Raw genomic sequence first — 18,408 nt, 5'->3', positions numbered from 1 at the left:
CAATCCACCCACATTGGCCTCCCAAAGTGCTGGGATTACAGGCGTGAGCCACCATACCCGGCCGATATCATCTTCTTTAACACAGTCACCTTCTCTGTGTCCAGACCTGTGCAAAGTGCTGAAGACCAGAGTTGACTAAAACAGTTGTCCATGCAATAATTCTTTTTTTTTTTTTTTTGAGACAGGGTCTCGCTCTGTCACCATTGCTAGAGTACAAGGTGCAATAATGGCTTACTGCAGCCTCAACTTCCTGGGCTCAAGCGATCCTCCCATCTCAGCCTCTAGAGTAGCTGGAACCGCAGGTGCGTGCCACCACGCCTGGCTAATTTTTTTGTATTTTTAGTAGAGATGGGGTTTCACCATGTTGGTCAGGCTGGTCTCGAACTACTGACCTCAGGTGATCCACCCACCTTGGCCTCCCAAAGTGCTGGGATTATAGGGTGAGCCACTGAGCCGCATCCTAGGTCAGCCAACAGAGGACATGCCCACGGCATGACTCACAGTACTTCTGTCTGCAAGAGGCCAGTCAAAGTATATGTTATTAATAAAACCTACATGGTTGTCGTACCCATGGGGAAGGTGACGGGGGAGGAAAACAGATTGCTCTGAGCTGTGTCCAGGAACTGCCGCCAGGTGACTGCCTTGCATGGCTAGGTAAGTGGAGTGAAGCTAGAGGAGATTACCAGGCCCAAACTGTCACCCCTGAGACTACACTCATGGGGTTCCTATACTTCCCCTCCCACATCCCATTCTACTCCCCTTGAAGAACCTCTTTTAAAATGCAAATGTGTTGTTCACCCTGCTGCTGGGATGCATGCCCTTCCTTTCTCTGATTTATTTATTTATTGAGACAGGGTCTCTCTCTGTTGTCCAGGTTGGAGTGCAGTGGTGCAATCTTGGCTAACTGCGACCTCCACCTCCCAGATTCAAGCAATTCTCCTGCTTCAGTCTCCTGAGTAGCTGCAATTATAGGCATGTGCCACCACGCCCAGCTAATTTTCTGTGCTTTTGTTTTTATTTTTGAGACACAGTTTCACTTTATCTCCCAGGCTAGAGTGCAGTGGCATGATCTCGGCTCACTGCAACCTCTGCCTCCCAAGTTCAAGCAATTTTTGTGCCTTAGCCTCCTGAGTAGCTGGTACTATAGGCCCATGCCACCATGCCTGGTTGATGTTTTTTTTTTTTTTTTTTTTTTTTTGATACGGAGTCTTGCTCTGTCTCCCAGGCTGGAGTGCAGTGGCATGATCTTGGCTCACAGCAACCTCTGCCTCCTGGATTCAAGCGATTCTCCTGCCTCAGCCTCCTGTGTAGCTGGGACTGCAGGCATGTACCACCCAACCTGGCTAATTTTTGTATTTTTAGTAGAGACGAGGTTTCACCATGTTGCCCAGGTTGGTCGTGAACTTGTGAGCTCAGGCAATCTGCCTGCCTTGGCCTCCCAAAGTGCTAGGATTACAGGCATGAGCCACCATGCCTGGCCAATTTTTGTATTTTTAGTAGAGATGGGGTTTCACTGTGTTGGCCATGGTGATCAGTTTGAGCTGGTCTCAAACTCCTGGCCTCAGGAGATCTGCCCCTCACCCCCAGCCTTCCAAAGTGCTGAGATTACAGGTGTGAGCCACCGCTCCTGGCCCTCTGATTTATTTTTTCAGATCCAGTACAAATGTTACCTCCTCTGCACTCCCTTTTCCAGACTCTCCTAATGCTTTGCCTCTGCCACTGAAGTACATCATTTGTTTGTCTGTTTTTTATATTTTTATTTTCTATTTTCATTTTAAATAGAGACAGGGTCTCACTATGTCACCCAGGCTGGTCTCAAACTCCTGGTCTCAAGTGATCCTCCTGCCTCGGCCTTGAAGTACATCATTTGTAAATGTGGTGGTTGGTTCCATTAAAGTGAGGTGCCTGCCTTGCTCTGGCTGGCAGCCCAGGGCCTAGTGCTGGACCTGGCTCGTGGGGGTGAGGTGCTCAGTACTACCCAATACCACACTACAATGAATGAACAAATGTCTAAATAAAACATCCATTTGTTTTCAGTAAGTCCTTTTCCCAGCCCTGTCCTGGAGAGCCTTTCTGTGGGTGCCCTAGTGCACAGGTCTGTTGTGTGAACACCGTACACTCATGCTTGCATACGAAGGCGTGCCCCGGGTGGGTGGTGGGTGGCTCCTCCTTCTGGGCTACGTGAGCCCAGGGTGTGGAAGTGTGTGGAAGTGCAGGGATAAGGGTGGGGGCTTTGGGAACTGGAAAACCCCAGGGCTACGCCATGAATGGGTGTCAGACCCGAAGAGCAGGTTGGGCTGCAAGCTGTCCTTCAGCCCCTATTCTTCCTTCTTTCTTAACCAAGGTTACCAGAGGCCACACACATAGGTCTGGGCTCTGAAGAGGACCAGATACATAAGGGAGAACCCAAGGAAGCCTTAGGCTCAGGTCTCTGCCTGAAGGTAGGCTGGGGAGGCGGAGAGGGACAGAGGGAAGAATCTCCTGGACACCGGCGCCTCAGGGAGGCCCAGGGGTAAGGTAGGAAGACTTAGGCCCGGGATTTTGTTCTGGCTCATCCATTTCCTAACTGAATCAACCTGCACAAGTCATTTCACCCTTCTGAGCATCAGTTTCTTCATCTGTAAAATGGGCCTAACAAGCAGCCCAGCCTGGGAGGTGGTTAGTGAGGTCACTGGGTGTCACTGGCGCTTGGGAACCTGCAGAGGGCAGTACTAGCGGCAGTGCCCGAGGGGATGGAGGCGGGGCGGGGTGGGGGGGCGATGGCGGGACGGGTGGCGCCGGAGTGCCAGCCGTGCGCCTGCTCCGGGGCACTGGGCCCCTCTCGCTGACCCCCTCGTCCCAGGACCCCGCAGGCCCGAGTGCCTGGGCTCGTCCTCTTTCGCGCCCGCTGCCAGGTGCCAGGGCCGTGCAGGCGGGCGGAGGTGGGCAGGAAGCGCCACGCCGAGGAGCCGGGGACTCTGGGAGCTGGCGGGAGACGCCGGCGTCCGCCCAGCCGACCCCTCCGGGCCGCGGCCGACGGCTCCCGGAACTGGGCAGCCGCGGGTAAAGGCCTAGCGGGCTTGATCGCCCCTGCGGCCCTGGCTGGGAGACGGCGCTGAGCGTGGGGGCAGGGCGGGCCGGTGGAGGAGGTTGTGCAAGGACCGCGGGGAGATCCCGGCCGGGAACAAGAGGGACGGAGCTGGGCGCTGAATGGCGGGCGTTCTGGCAAGTCTCCCCTTGGGTTCCCGAGGCCACCCGAAAGTAGGAGAGCTGTTTGGAACCCAGTTTGGTGGAGGAGCTCTGGACCTGTGGGAACCCCGCCCCTGTACGTTTCCTGCAGTGCCCCCTCCTTTTCTCACTGCCCTGGAGACCTGGGTGATCACCAGAGAACTGCCCTCGGCCCCGCAAGTCCCGTCTTGACTCAGTGGCCCTAGATCCGACGTTAACCCGGAACCTAGGCTTTCTCAGGCTTCCGGAGCCCTCTCTTAACCCTTCCCCAGCCCCTGGAACGGGCCAGCACCCAGCCAGCTTCTCCGCTGGTTGGCCCTGCTAAGGCAGGTGGCCCAATGCAGCCAGTTCTCCTTAAGCGTGCCCTGCCCAAGAAGCCCTGATCTCAGTGGAGGAGACCAGGTGCCAGATAGGGGCACATTCCATTTAAATGAGTTCAGAGGCCTCAGAAAAGACTTCCCAGGGACGGAGACTTTTGAGCAGGATCTTAAAAGATTGGTTGGGGCCCGAGTGGTGGCTCGCACCTGCAGTCCCCGCACTTTGGGTTGCCAAGGCAGGCGGATCACTTGAGCCCAGGAGTTCGAGACCACCCTGGGCAACAATAGTGAAAACCCCGTCTCTACAAAAACAAAAACCAAAAATTAGCCAGGTGTGGTGGCACACCACTGTAGTCCTAGCTACTCAGGAGGCTGAAGCAGGAGGATGGCTTGAGCCCAGGAGGTAGAGGTTGCTGTGAGCTGAGATCGCACCACTGCACTCCAGCCTGGGCAACAGAGCGAGAGACCCTGTCTCAGGAAAAAAAAAAAAGATTGGTTGGGACTCTAACAGAGGAGAAAGGTCATTCCAAACTGAGAAGAGTGTATGAACAAATTTAGGACAGCAAGAGCAAGAATCCGGTGAGCCTGGGGAATAAGGTACAGGCTGGGACAAACTCAGAAAAATAGCTTGTGGGAGCCCGGTGTTTGGACTCTATAAGTAACCTCGGACTTTCGGGAGGTGCTTGGTGCCTGGGGTGAGGGATTAGAATGGGATGAGACTGAAGGCAGAAAGGCTGGTGAGGAGATCGGGTCCAATAAATGCTGGTCGGGGCAGCGACTGGCTGTCAAAGCAGTGGGGAGGAATTGCTAGGACTCTTCACACTGCCTGAAGGAGCAGGAGAAGAAAGATTTGAAGACAGAGGTCAGGTTTCTAGTGTAAGGCGTGGGTGGGAAGATTTGCAGCAAGGTAAATGACAAGAGGAGGGGAATGATGAGTTCAGTTTTACATGGGAGAAGTTTGAAGCAGTGGCAGGTTGTCCATCTGGAGATGTCAAGCGAGAAGTTCATTCATTTATTTATTATTTATGTCAGTCTCAAAGGCTGCTTACATAAAAGTCACAGAGAACATAAAATGATAAAGCCATTAAAACTGAGCTAAAAGGATCTGATATCTGCAGAAGAAAGGCAGAGCAGGGTGGATAATTATTACTGGAAAATCTAGGCACAGAAAAGCCACTGAAAATGAACACAGGACTCCTATCTGAGCTTGCTGGCGGCCAAGAAGGAAAAAGGACACCTAAATAAAGCAGTTTCCCAGGGTGGAACTCAGGGAAAGGTGTTCGTGAAGCTTCAGGGGACAGGCAAGACGTGGTAGGAAGGCCGGGTGTGATGGCTCATGCTTGTAATCCCAGCACTTTGCAAGGCCAAAGCAGGCAGATTATCTGAGGTCAGAAGTTCGAGACCAGCTTAACCAACATGGTAAACCCCGTCTCTACTAAAAATACAAAAATTAGCCCAGTGTGGTGGTGGGCGCCTGTAATCCCAGCTACTTGGGAGGCTGAGGCAGGAGAATCGCTTAAGCCTGGGAGGCATAGGCTTCAATGAGCTACATTCATGCCTGGGCAACAGAGGGGCACTTCATCTCAAAAAAAAAAAAAAAAAAAAAAAGGTGGTAAGAGATAAAATGGGATCCCTCAAGCTGGAGTTTGGGAGAGGGACGAGAGCTGAAAGCCAGGCCAGGGCTTCAGCAGGGCCAACATTTGAGGAAGGGCTGATCCTCTCCTGGGAGGAAGGTCCCTCCTTGGCTGGAATGGGGTTAGGGGTGCAGGGGAGGAGTGGTGGCAGTGATCCATTCGTACCATTCTTCTTGCAGGAGAGAAGTCGGTCCTAGGCCCCCCAGGCTCTGACCTTCTCTCCCAGGATGAGGTGGGGCCACCATTTGCCCAGGGCCTCTTGGGGCTCTGGTTTTAGAAGAGCACTCCAGCAACCAGGTGAGCAGGAAGCAGGGGTTTCTGTTTTTTCTTGCTTTCCAGGGTCCACATGATGCCTCCAAGACAGCAGGGATCCAGACACCAGGTGCACTAGTCTCAGCTCTGTGGTTCTCTAGCTGTTGACCTTGAGCATGTTGCCTCACCTTCCTCAGCTGCCTTTTTCCCATCCTAAAATAAGGGAGTTGGACTTGGCCAGGTGCGGTGTCTCATGCCTGTAATCCTAGCACTTTGGGAGGCCAAGGCAGGCGGATCACAAGATCAGGAGTTTGAGACCAGCCTGGCAACATGGTGAAACCCTGTCTCTATTAAAACTACAAAAAAAAGTTAGCCAGGCGTAGTGGTGCACACCTGTAATCCCAGCTAACTGGGAGGCTGAGGCAGGAGAATCATTTGAACCTGGGAGGCAGAAGTTGCAGTGAGCCGCGATCACGCCATTGCATTCCAGCCTGGACAATAGAGTAAGGCTCCGTCTCAAAAAAAAAAAAAAAAAAAGGGAGTTGGAATAGATCGTCTTTGAGAGTCTCTTGTAGCTACATAAGTCTAGGAACTTGTCTGATTTTACTTTACATACAACAGAGATTTACTGAGTGCCTGCCGTACTGCAGACCTGGTGTTAAGTTCTAAGTAAATATTTGTGAACAAAAACAAACGTTAAGGGGGACAAAAAATTTTTAAAACACCCAAATGTGATCCCTCTCATGGAGGAGAGAAGAATGAATGTTAATGGAATAATCACACAATGAAATAGAAAATTGCAAAATAACTGCTGCAAAGGGGCAGTACATGCTGCTATGAGAGCAAATACTGGGGGGTTTGATGTAGACATGGGTTCTGTGTATTGGATTGGGTCTGCAGATGCTATTTCGTCCTTCTCTCTGTAGATGAACGTATCCCCTTCCTGATGCACTGGAGTTGGCCCCTTCAAGGGAGGCATCCTCTTGGGCCCCCTAGGTGAGGCCTGGGTATCATACCTTAGGACTAATCTGGGCACAACAGAGCAGACTGGGAAGGGTCAGGACTTGGGGCTAGCTTGATCTCTTGGGGACCTTGGGAAGGGGCTTTGTCCTTTGGGGGTGGGAGGATACAGTGGCAGCTCCAAGGCCTGAGAGGAAGTTGGCTTAGATCATCTGTGGTAGAAGGCATAGTAGTCAGTGGAGGGAGGACCCTGTGGGAAGTGGGTGGAGCCTTGCATGGCCAGCCTGAGTTCCAGGCGGACAGTCAGCAGTGGGGTCTGGAGGGCTAGGGCTAAGGCCTCAACACCTGGGAAGGGTGTGAGAGTCAGACAAGCCTCTAAACTTGGGGGTCCAGTGTGGGGCCTGTATCTCAGGAAACCAGAAGTCTAGCAGTGCAGACAGGCTTGGACCCAGAGCCTGTGAAGGGGCTGATCCAAGATCCAAGTCCCAGCTCATCCCCTCTCCTTGTTCCCAGGGCCTTTATACGCCACCACAGAAGCTCGGCAGACAGCACTCCCCCGTCCGGGAGGCATGGACGGCTGTTCCCCAGCGCCTTTGCAACTGGTAAAGAGACTGGCTGGGACCCTGGTCGGGGGATGTGGTGGGGAGACGGGGCTGGAAGGAGAAGCAGGGTGAGGGAGGCATAGAGGATCCACTGCCATCTTCCATCGGTGGTCCCTCCTCCTCTCTCTCTCTCCCTCCCTCCCATCCATCTATGTATCCCTTCCTGCAATACTCTTGCATTGCACACTTACATATACAAAGCACTAGGAGAGCCATACCATCCCTATGCTCAACAAAGTTGGGTCAAGCAGGTTAAGACGGCACATAGGTCACTGTGAAACCAGTTGGTCCAGGCTCAGCATTACTTGTCCAGTGGCTCCCCACTTTCTGACACAGGAGTTCCAGACTTTCTGGACAGTCTATATTTTCTCAGGGAGTCTTGTGTGCCCACCATTGTGGGCCCCAGCATCTATGCCTTGATGTCCGAGCCTGACCTCACCACCGCCCTGATTGGCCCTAAGCTACATCTCCAGGCCCCTTTCTCTGACCCATTTCCCTTGCCTTCCCACTCAGAAGCTATACAGCGGCACCGCCGGAACCTGGCTGAGTGGTTCAGCCGGCTGCCCAGGGAGGAGCGCCAGTTTGGCCCGACCTTTGCCCTAGACACAGTCCACGTTGACCCTGTGATCCGTGAGAGTACCCCTGATGAGCTACTTCGCCCACCCGCGGAGCTGGCCCTGGAGCATCAGCCACCCCAGGCCGGGCTCCCTCCACTGGCCCTGTCTCAGCTCTTTAACCCGGATGCCTGTGGGCGCCGGGTGCAGACAGTGGTGCTGTATGGGACAGTGGGCACAGGCAAGAGCACGCTGGTGCGCAAGATGGTTCTGGACTGGTGTTACGGGCGGCTGCCGGCCTTCGAGCTGCTCATCCCCTTCTCCTGTGAGGACCTGTCATCCCTGGGCCCTGCCCCAGCCTCCTTGTGCCAACTTGTGGCTCAGCGCTACACGCCCCTGAAGGAGGTTCTACCCCTGATGGCTGCTGCTGGGTCCCACCTTCTCTTTGTGCTCCATGGCTTAGAGCGTCTCAACCTCGACTTCCGGCTGGCAGGCACGGGACTTTGTAGTGACCCGGAGGAACCACAGGAACCAGCTGCTATTATCGTCAACCTGCTGCGTAAATACATGCTGCCTGAGGTGGGTGGCCCTTTACCCCAGGCTATCACTGCTGCCCCTTGACTCGCCCCCTAGGTCCTGGGTTACTTTAACTCCTGGTGCCTTCACTTCCCAGTAGTGCGACCCTGAGCAAGTCAGTAACTTCCCCAGGCTTCTGTTCCTTTCTTCTTGAGTTGCTCTGATCAAATGGGATACTGCACATAATATTAGCACAGCGGCCTGGATCACAGCAGGTATTCAGTAATTGCTAGTTATAACTGTTATCCTCATCAATGTCTTCATCCTTGGACACTCAGTCTTCAGGGGTCCCCTGGGAATAGAGGCAGTCAGCAGGACACTAAGGTCTTTCTTAACTCCCAACCATGCTATTCCCAGGCCAGCATTCTGGTGACCACTCGGCCCTCTGCCATTGGCCGTATCCCCAGCAAGTACGTGGGCCGCTATGGTGAGATCTGTGGTTTCTCTGATACCAACCTGCAGAAGCTCTACTTCCAGCTCCGCCTCAACCAGCCGGACTGCGGGTATGCCGCTGGGGGTTCAGGTATCTCCGCCACACCAGCTCAGCGTGACAACCTGGTGCAGATGCTCTCCCGGAACCTGGAGGGGCACCACCAGATCGCCGCTGCCTGCTTCCTGCCGTCCTATTGCTGGCTCGTTTGTGCCACCTTGCACTTCCTGCATGCCCCCACGCCTGCTGGGCAGACCCTTACAAGCATCTATACCAGCTTCCTGCGCCTCAACTTCAGCGGGGAAACCCTGGACAGCACTGACCCCTCCAATTTGTCCCTGATGGCCTATGCAGCCCGAACCATGGGCAAGTTGGCCTATGAGGGGGTGTCCTCCCGCAAGACCTACTTCTCTGAAGAGGATGTCTGTGGCTGCCTGGAGGCTGGCATCAAGACGGAGGAGGAGTTTCAGCTGCTGCACATCTTCCGCCGGGATGCCTTGAGGTTTTTCCTGGCCCCATGTGTGGAGCCGGGGCGCGCGGGCACCTTCGTGTTCACCGTGCCCGCCATGCAGGAATACCTGGCGGCCCTCTACATTGTGCTGGGTTTGCGCAAGACGACCCTGCAAAAGGTGGGCAAGGAAGTGGCTGAGCTCGTGGGCCGTGTCGGGGAGGACGTCAGCCTGGTACTGGGCATCATGGCCAAGCTGCTGCCTCTGCGGGCTCTGCCTCTGCTCTTCAACTTGATCAAGGTAATATCCCTGAGACCCCCTACCTGCTCCTTGCCTCCCCAGCACCCCAAGCTGCCCATGCCCCCACATGGTTCCCTGTTCACCCCTTGCTCCTCTCCCAGCAGGAAACTGCTGCTTCCTACACAGGTATGAATCTTCTCCCTGCATCTGGTTTCAGCTCTAGGCATTTTGGCTTTTAGTGGGATTGCGGAGAGAGAAGCCATAAGGCTGGGGAAGGCTTGGTGGCTGGGGAGGGGAATCTGGAGACGTGGGGACTTTAATAACAATGCTACATGGATTCCTAAAAATGGTTTCCTTTTTGTGTCTTTCCTCCTAGGAGGCAGGCCTATCCTCTGCTTTGCAGGTCCAGAAACTCGATTGTGTGTGTTCCTCCCGAGGTGATTAGGCTCTGAGAGTGATGACTCATCTTAACTAGATCACCAGAGATGGGTTTATAAAGCAGATGCCATTTTATTCATGTATACTAGGAAGATAAATGGCATTGGTAATTGGCTTAGGGGAGTCATCCTGAGGGCAGGTCCACTCCAGAAACCAAACTACAGACCTGAGGACTGTACTGTGAGTGGCACAGCTGAGCAAGGTCTTTGAGGGCTGGAAGGAGCCACTCTGTGTGATGTGTGCCAGGCGCGTTGTCAGTGTTCATCCTTTTGTTTTTCACGTCACTCCTGGAAAGGAAATACTATTATGATCCCTTTTATAGATGAATAAACTGAGGCTCAGAGAGTTAAAGTAACTTGTCCAAGATCACTCAAATAGTAAGTTTAAAAAGCTGGGATAGGAGCCCAGGGCGTTGTGATTCTGAATCCTGTGCTCTTTCTGCCAAACTATACTGGTGCATTGTGGTTATTTCTGTCAAGCTGTGGGGCCTTGCTAGGTAACCTTTGTTTTCTCTAGGAATGTTTCAGCAACTGATTTTGAGGAGGCAGAGTGCTGGTTAGTGCTGGCAGAATTTCAACACTTTTAAAAATTTAAATGTGTTTTTATTTTTATTTTGTGAGGCAGAGTCTTACTCTGTTGCCCAGGCCTAGAGTGCAGTGGTGCAATCATAGCTCACTGCAGCTTCGACCTCCTGGGCTCAAGCAATCCGCCCACCTCAACTTCACTGAGTAGCTGGGACCTCAGGCATGTGCCACCATCCCCAGCTAATTTTTAAAATTTTAATTTCATAGCCGGGTGCAGTGGCTCACGCCTGTAATCCCAGCACTTTGGGAGGCGAGGCAGGTGGATCACCTGAGGTCAGGAGTTTGAGACCAACCTGGTCAACATGGTTAGCCAAGTGTGCTGCCGGGTGCCTGTAATCCCAGCTACTTGGGAGGCTAAGACGGGAGAATTGCTTGAGCCTGGGAGGTGGAGGTTGCAGTGAGCCAAGATTGTGCCACTGCACTCCAGCCTGAGCGACACAGTGAGACTCCCTCTCAAAAATAAAAATAAAAATAAATAAAATTAAATTAAATTAAAAAATAAAAAATTTTTAATTTTGTAGAGATGGGGTCTCACTAGTGATCCTCTCACTTTGGCCTCCCAAAGTGCTGGGCTACAGGTGTGAACCACTGTGCCCAGCCAACTTTTTATTTTTATAGGCACCAAAGCATAAGGGCTAAGAACAGGGATTTGGTAACTCAGCTATTTGAGTTCAAATCCAGGCTCTGCTACTTACTAGCTGTGAGACTTTGGATAGCTTACTTAGTTCTGTGCCTCAGATTCCTTATCTGTGAAATGGAGATAATACTAGAACTTATATCACTGGCCTAATATGAAGATTAAATGAACTCATCCTCAGGGTCTAGGACATGGTAAGTGCTATTTAAGTGTTTTTTTGTTTGTTTGTTTTTTTGAGATGGAGTCTGGCTCTGTTGCCCAGGCTGGAGTGCAGTGGCACCATCTTTACTCACTGCAACCTCCACCTCCTGGATTTAAGTGATTCTCCCAGCGCAGCCTCCCAAGTAGCTGGGACTACACGCGCCTGCCACCATGCCCGGCTTATTTTTGTATTTTTAGTAGAGACAGGGTTTCACCATGTTGGCCAGACTGGTCTTGAACTCCTGACCTCAGGTGATCCACCCACCTCAGCCTCCCCAAGTGCTGGGATTATAGGAGTGAGCCACCATGCCCAGCCTATGCTGTTTAATTGTTTGTCACATATAGAAACAGACTTAGTTCAAGACCAGCCTGGCCAACATGGTGAAACCCCGTCTCTACTAAAAATACAAAAATTAGCCGGGTGTGGTGGCACGTGTCTGTAATCCCAGCTACTCAGGAGGCTGAGGCAGGAGAATCTCTTGAGCCCAGGAAGTGGAGGTTGCAGTGAGCCAAGATCGCGCCACTGTACTCCAGCCTGGGTGACACAGCAAGACTCTGTCTCAAAAAAAAAAAAAAAAAAAAAAAAAAAGAAACAGGCTCGGACAGCCCACCCCTTCTCACACCATCACCTCTGACAGGAGGTCACAGCTGCTGCTGAGGCCACCCCCGCCCTGAGGATGTGCCTGCTGGACCTGAGTTGCAACGAGAGGCTGCAGTCTCCTGAGGGGATTCAGAAAGCCCCCAGTTATTGAAAACCCAGCAGAATTGTCAGCCCCACACCCCTAAGCCCTCTTGGAGGGAGGGTTGCCCTGGCAGAGTACTGAGCCCATCTGTTTATTCACGATCTTGTGGATTCAGCTTCACAGGGTGACATATTCTGTCACAGGTTAATGTTGGAGAAGGGGCACTATCACCTCTATGAGAGTAACCTCACATATAAACATGAAAACAAGCCAGGTGCAGTGGTGCACACTTGTAGTCACAGCTCTCAGGAGGCCAAGGCAAGAGGATCGCTTGAGCCCAAGAGTTAAAGGCTACAGTGAGCTATGATCACACCACTGCACCCCAGCCTAGGTGACACAGCAAGACCCTGTCTCTAAACAAATAAAAATTAAAATATTAAAAAGTAAAAAAAAACAGACATTAAAGGAGGTGCCACAAAACAACGTCATGGTTTGTTGCCAGAGGAACGACCCTTCTTCCCTTTCAGAACAATTGCAGGGATGGGGGAAGATATCATATTTCTTTCTTTCTTTTTTTTTTTTTTTTTTAAAACAGAGTCTCGCTCTGTCGCCCAGGCTGGAGTGCAGTGGCACAGTCTCGGCTCACTGCAAGCTCCACCTCCTGCATTCACGCCATTCTCCTGCCTCAGCCTCCCGAGTAGCTGGGACTACAGGTGCCTGCCACCACGCCTGGCTAATTTTTTGTATTTTTAGTGGAGACGGTGTTTCACTGTGTTAGCCAGGATAGTCGAGATCTCCTGACCTCGTGATCCACCCGCCTTGGCCTCCCAAAGTGCTGGGATTACAGGTGTGAGCCACCATGCCCGGCTGACAAACCCCCAACATTTATTTCTTTGTCAGATATTTGAGTGCCTGCTGTGTGCCAGGCAATGTGTTAGAATCTGAGGAAATGTCAGTTAACAAAACTGCAGGTTTCTGCCCTTTCTGATCTAGTCTGAGCTCCTTTCCCAGAAGGAAACTGCTGCTTCCTGCACAGTTTGAGTACAAAAATATCAATGTAACCATATAAGGAAAAATTACGGCAAATGCCTGGGAAGAAGAAGCCCCAGATGCCATGAAAGTGTGTAGTAGGGGAACTGGTCTGAGGGGTCAGTAGAGCCTCTTTGTGGAAGGGCATGTCATCTGAGCCTTGTAGCATTAGCCAAGAAATGGGGGGGGGGGGGGGCGGGGAGAATGCCCCAGGAAGGGGCAGCACCCTGGAGGTTTTTGTTTTTTTTTTTCTCTTGAGACAGGGTCTTGCTCTGTTGCCCAGGCTGGAGTTCAGTGGTGTGATCTCAGCTCACTGCATCCCTGACCTCCAGTGCTCAAGGGACTACAGGCACATGCCACCATGGCTGGCTAATTTGTTTTTAATTTAAAAAAATTTTAATAGAGATAGCATCTTCCTACATTGCCCAGGCTGGTCTAGAACTCCTGGGCTGAAGTGATCCTCCCGCCTCGGCCTCCCTAAGTGCTGGGATTCGGGCATGAGCCACTGCACCCGGCCTATGGAGGCTTTGAAGGAGGAAAAACCTTGGCACTGTTAAGATGAAAAAAGCCGAAAGGGCAGGAGCATAGCGAGTGGGGCCAAGAGGCTTGTGATGAAGGCATTGTAGTCGGCAGGGCCCAGATCACACAGGCCCTTAAAGCAGTAGGAACTGCACGTTGAAGATGGTGATGTATTTGTGACACCTAGCCCTGTCCCAAAGTAAGTGTGTAATACATGCTAATTCCTTCTCACCACCTCCTGGGTTTGAAAATGTATCAGGGTGTTTGGGAAAGAGAAAGAAGTTCCTAATGTCTGCAGCACATGAGACAGGTGTCGAGAGATGACCCTGGAAAGGTCAAATTAGGGCCAAATCATGAAAAGTTTTGGGCCAGGTGCAGAGGCTTATGCCTATAATCCTAGCACTTTGGGGGGCCTAGGCTAGGGAGCCCAGGAGTTCAAGACCAGCTTAGGTGACACAGGAAGACCCCATCTCTAGTTTTAAGAAACGTTTCATATTCCAGGCTAAATGTTTGGAGTTTGCCACATAGGCAGTAGGGAGCCATGGAAGGTGTCGCAGCAGGGGAGTAGCATGATCAGACAAATTATGCTAAGTTCAAGGGGGGATCACAGGGCTGGAGCAGTCATGGGGGTGTACCTTAAGCTGAGCCTTGAAGGCTGAACAGGCACATGGAAGGCCACAGTGACCCTCCCCTGCTTCTTTTTCAGGTGGTTCCACAAGTGTTTGGGCGCATGGTGGGTAAAAGCCGGGAGGCGGTGGCCCAGGCCATGGTGCTGGAGATGTTTCGAGAGGAGGACTACTACAACGATGATGTTCTGGACCAGATGGGCGCCAGTATCCTGGGCGTGGAGGGCCCCCGGCGCCATCCAGATGAGCCCCCTGAGGATGAAGTCTTCGAGCTCTTCCCCATGTTCATGGGGGGGCTTCTCTCTGCCCACAACCGAGCTGTGCTAGCTCAGCTTGGCTGCCCCATCAAGAACCTGGATGCCCTGGAGAATGCCCAGGCCATCAAGAAGAAGCTGGGCAAGCTGGGCCGGCAGGTGCTGCCCCCCTCGGAGCTCCTTGACCACCTGTTCTTCCACTATGAGTTCCAGAACCAGCGCTTCTCTGCCGAGGTGCTCAGCTCCCTGCGTCAGCTCAACCTGGCAGGTGTGCGCATGACACCCGTCAAGTGCACAGTGGTGGCGGCTGTGCTGGGCAGCGGAAGGCATGCCCTGGATGAGGTGAACTTGGCCTCCTGCCAGCTAGATCCTGCTGGGCTACACACACTCATGCCTGTCTTCCTGCGTGCCCGGAAGCTGGGGTGAGGACCTATCCTCATGCACAGGCATGAAGAGGGGAGAGGGTTGGAGGTGAAGAAGTGGGAAAAGAAAGTGCCAGGGAAACCAGAGGTAGTGATGAGTGACCAGAAGGTGGGATGAAGAAGTCTAGTTTAGGGGCTGGGCGCAGTGGCTCACGCCTGTAATCCCAGCACTTTAGGAGGCCGAGGTGGGCGGATCACCTGAGGTCAGGAGTTCGAGACCAGCCTCAACATGGAGAAACCCTGTCTCTACTAAAAATACAAAATTAGCTGGGCGTGGTGTTGCATGCCTGTAATCCCAGCTACTCGGGAGGCTGAGACAGGAGAATTGCTTGAACCTGGGAGGTGGAGGTTGTGGTGAGCTGAGATCACACTCCAGCCTGGGCAACAAGAGTGAAACTCCATCTCAAAAAAAAAAAAAAAAAAAAAAAAGTCTAGTTTGGGTGGAGGTGACAGGAGCAACAGAAGGGAGGAGCCAGGCATGGTGGCTCCTGCCTGTAATCCCACTGGTTTGGGAGGCCAAGGTGGAAGCATCACTTGAGCCTAATAGTCTGAGACCATCCTGGGCAAGATAAAAAGACCCTGTCTCTACAAAAAATTAAAAAATTAGTCAGGTGTGGTGGCATGTGGCTATCGTCCCAGGTACTCGGGAGGCTGAGGTGGGAGGATTGCTTGAGCCCAGGAGTCTGAGGCTGCAGTGAGTTGTGATCATGCCATTGTGCTCCAACCTGGGCAACAGAGTGAGACCCTGTCTCTCAAAAAAGGGGAGGCAGGTATAGATTCCCAGAGGCAGGCTGATGAAAAGAGGGCTTGGTAGATGGACAGACTGCCTGCTGAATTCCCTCCCTGGTCTCTCACCTCCCCTCTGGCCACCTTCTGCTCCAGCTTGCAACTCAACAGCCTGGGCCCTGAGGGCTGCAAGGACCTCCGAGACCTGTTGCTGCATGACCAGTGCCAAATAACCACACTGCGGTGAGTGCCCTGGGAGTGGGGCATCCTGGTGGCCAGCTAAGGTCAAGGGTGAGCTCCCTGCCTCCTGGCATACTTGGCACAGGCCCACCCAAGGGATAGTAAGTGGAGGAGAGTCTAGGCCCTGACCTGTCCCCTCCACTTCCCCCAGGTCCACTGCAAGCAGCAGGGCAGCAGGGAAAGATGCCACCTATAATGGGTGCCAAGAAACCTCTCACGTGGCTAAAATCAGCCTGGGGGAGGCGGGGAGAGAGGGTGGAATAATACCTAGGCCGGTTGCCTGGTAACAGTGCCACTGATCCCCTTCCAGGATTTTTCCTGCAGACTCCCGAGGAGGACCCTAATGCTGGGCACTCAGTAGATGCCCCTTAAGTGTTGACTGATATGTGGGGAACCCGAGCGCCTGGGTTCCCAGTTTCTGATTGGTGTAAGGGGAGGCAAATGAGGAGAGAAAAAGGAAGAGCAGGGAGAAGGACAGGGGAGTCAGAGAGAAGGGAGAAGCAGAGGCTGTGGAGGGAGTGAAAAAGGCAGAAGAAGGGAAACATAAATGGTGAAGAGGAAGGGAATAGATAAGAAGGGAGTCAGGGGAAGAGGGAAGGAAAGGCCAGCTCCCCTACTCTGACTCCTCTGCCAGGCGCCACTCCCCCTATTGCTCCAGCCTTTCTCCTGGGCCTGCATTTCTATGCCCAGGTTCCTCTTGCCCCATGCAGGGCCCTCTTTGGCCCAAGTCCTGACACCCAGCACAGGGCTGCCCCATCAAGGCTGCCAGCACCACCACCAACCTTGCCTCCCCCTCCTCTCAATGAGCCCTCATAACCTTGGGTTGCACGTGGCGGTAGGCTGTCCAACAACCCGCTGACGGCGGCAGGTGTTGCTCTGCTAATGGAGGGGCTGGCAGGAAACACCTCAGTGACGCACCTGTCCCTGCTGCACACGGGCCTTGGGGACGAAGGCCTGGAGCTGCTGGCTGCCCAGCTGGACCGCAACCGGCAGCTGCAGGAGCTGAACGTGGCTTACAACGGTGCTGGTGACACAGCGGCCCTGGCCCTGGCCAGAGCTGCCCGGGAGCACCCTTCCCTGGAACTGCTACAGTGAGTCCCGTAGTCCTGTCCCTGGTCCCATTGCCCCCAGCCCTTCAGACTACTTCCCTCTCTCGACTGTGCTCCTCCAATCCTAGGGAGTGCTTCTGGGCCTGGGCCTGGTGCCTGTCCTCTATTCCTGGTTTCTGACTGATCCTTGTCAACCTAGCTCCGAGCCAACCCACCCCCTCTGTGACTGGCCCTTAAACTGCCCCAATTCCCCACCACCATTTCTCCTAAAGGCCTACTGTCCCTGGTCCCACTGAATTCTAGTATCAGGGTCAGGTGTGGTGGCTCACGTCTGTAATCCCAGCACTTCAGGAGGCTGAGGCGGGTGGATCACCTGAGGTCAGGAGTTTGAGACCAGCCTGGCCAACATGGTGAAACCCCGTCTCTACTAAAAATACAAAAATTATCTGGGTGTGGTGGTTGCGCATCTGTAATCCCAGCTACTTGGGAGGCTGAGGCAGGAGAATTGCAGATGGAGGTTGCAGTAAGCCAAGATCGTGCCACTGCACTCCAGCCTGGGTGACAGAGCAAGACTCTGTCTCAAAAAAAACAAAAACAAACAAACAAAGAAAGAATTTTAGTATTAGTCCCTGCCTCCCACTGGCCAGCACCCTCCATCTCTGGCTCATTGCAGATACTTACGTGATCACACTCTGCAGCCAGGAGATGAGTTGTGAGGCCCCCTGATTTTCTGTCCGTCTACCCTCGGGCCCTCCTTCTCAGAGCTCTACTGAATGGCATCGACTTTCTCTCTCCTGCCAGCCTCTACTTCAATGAGCTGAGCTCAGAGGGCCGCCAGGTCTTGCGAGACTTGGGGGGTGCTACTGAAGGTGGTGCCCGGGTGGTGGTGTCACTGACAGAGGGGACGGCAGTGTCGGAATACTGGTCAGTGATCCTCAGTGAAGTCCAGCGGAACCTCAATAGCTGGGATCGGGCCCGGGTCCAGCGACACCTTGAGCTCCTACTGCGGGATCTGGAAGATAGCCGGGGTGCCACCCTTAATCCTTGGCGCAAGGCCCAGCTGCTGCGAGTGGAGGGCGAGGTCAGGGGCCTCCTGGAGCAGCTGGGAGGCTCTGGAAGCTGAGACACTGGCGGCAGGCACCTAGCTATGTAACCACTGGCCCTAAACCTCTTCCCTCTGTGGCCTCCTGGCTTGCACTGCTCCCTCTAGAAAGATTCCTTCAGGTCTGGAGGCAAAGGAATGGGCACAGCTGTGCCAGTTGCCCTCCTAGGGTATGTTCGACCTTGACCAAGTCTGGAATCTCCAAGTTAAAGATGATGAATCGATGCTTCGGGCTTGGAGATGGAACATGCCTGCTCTCCATTCAGCTAGAAGGACCAAAGCATGTGGCATTTGGATGGCCAGAGTGCCCTGAAGCACCACTGCCAAACTTGCCTTCCCCTCCTCTCAAGGAGCCTCTGCTTGTGCCACCAAGGGGCTCACATCTTATGTCTGCCATGCCAGGGGTGTCGCCATCCAGATGTGTTGGAAGCTTCCCCTTCTGCCTTATGCTCACCTGTGGACACTGAGGATGCCCTCACATTGGTGCTTTCTCCTCATCCTCATGCCCCCTTTGCCACAATGGTACAATGGCTTGGTAGCCCCTTGAGGCAGATGCACCTGACTTGCTGCTATTAAAAAGCTGTGTGCCTTCCACCGATTGTGGCCTCTTCTTTATTGCCTGGTGCTTCCAAGAAAGGGCACTGTTCTTGGTCTTTCTGGTTAAACTACCAACCATC

The 18,408-nt window shown here is 53.2% G+C and overlaps 1 protein-coding gene across 2 annotated transcripts; it reads left to right on the top strand.

The window, feature by feature from the left end:
• The first annotated feature begins 5,123 nt into the window (after positions 1-5,123).
• On the top strand, positions 5,124-18,327 carry NLRX1 (NLR family member X1). Of its 2 annotated transcripts, none has more exons than XM_030829548.1 (9): positions 5,124-5,455; positions 6,337-6,406; positions 6,884-6,972; positions 7,486-8,105; positions 8,460-9,281; positions 14,019-14,614; positions 15,497-15,583; positions 16,420-16,671; positions 17,431-18,327. In XM_030829548.1, exons 1-9 carry the CDS (start codon positions 5,386-5,388, stop codon positions 17,750-17,752), a joined length of 2,928 nt encoding a protein of 975 aa, XP_030685408.1. In that variant the 5' UTR covers positions 5,124-5,385; the 3' UTR covers positions 17,753-18,327. The 2 variants fall into 2 exon arrangements, with proteins under 2 accessions (XP_030685408.1, XP_030685409.1); XM_030829549.1 differs by having other exon boundaries at positions 17,303-17,513.
• The last annotated feature ends 81 nt before the right edge of the window (positions 18,328-18,408 follow it).

Source organism: Nomascus leucogenys, chromosome 15, assembly GCF_006542625.1.
Source record: "Nomascus leucogenys isolate Asia chromosome 15, Asia_NLE_v1, whole genome shotgun sequence".
Taxonomy (NCBI): domain Eukaryota; kingdom Metazoa; phylum Chordata; class Mammalia; order Primates; family Hylobatidae; genus Nomascus; species Nomascus leucogenys.
This window is presented reverse-complemented; position numbering and strand designations above follow the sequence as displayed.

Bases quoted from the DNA above. Each gene is read 5' to 3' on its own strand.
- NLRX1 (XM_030829548.1), top strand. From the start codon at position 5,386: ATGAGGTGGGGCCACCATTTGCCCAGGGCCTCTTGGGGCTCTGGTTTT. The intron at 8,106-8,459 runs GTGGGTGGCCCT...TGCTATTCCCAG, and splicing joins GTAAATACATGCTGCCTGAG to GCCAGCATTCTGGTGACCAC. The intron at 16,672-17,430 runs GTGAGTCCCGTA...CTCTCCTGCCAG, and splicing joins CCTTCCCTGGAACTGCTACA to CCTCTACTTCAATGAGCTGA.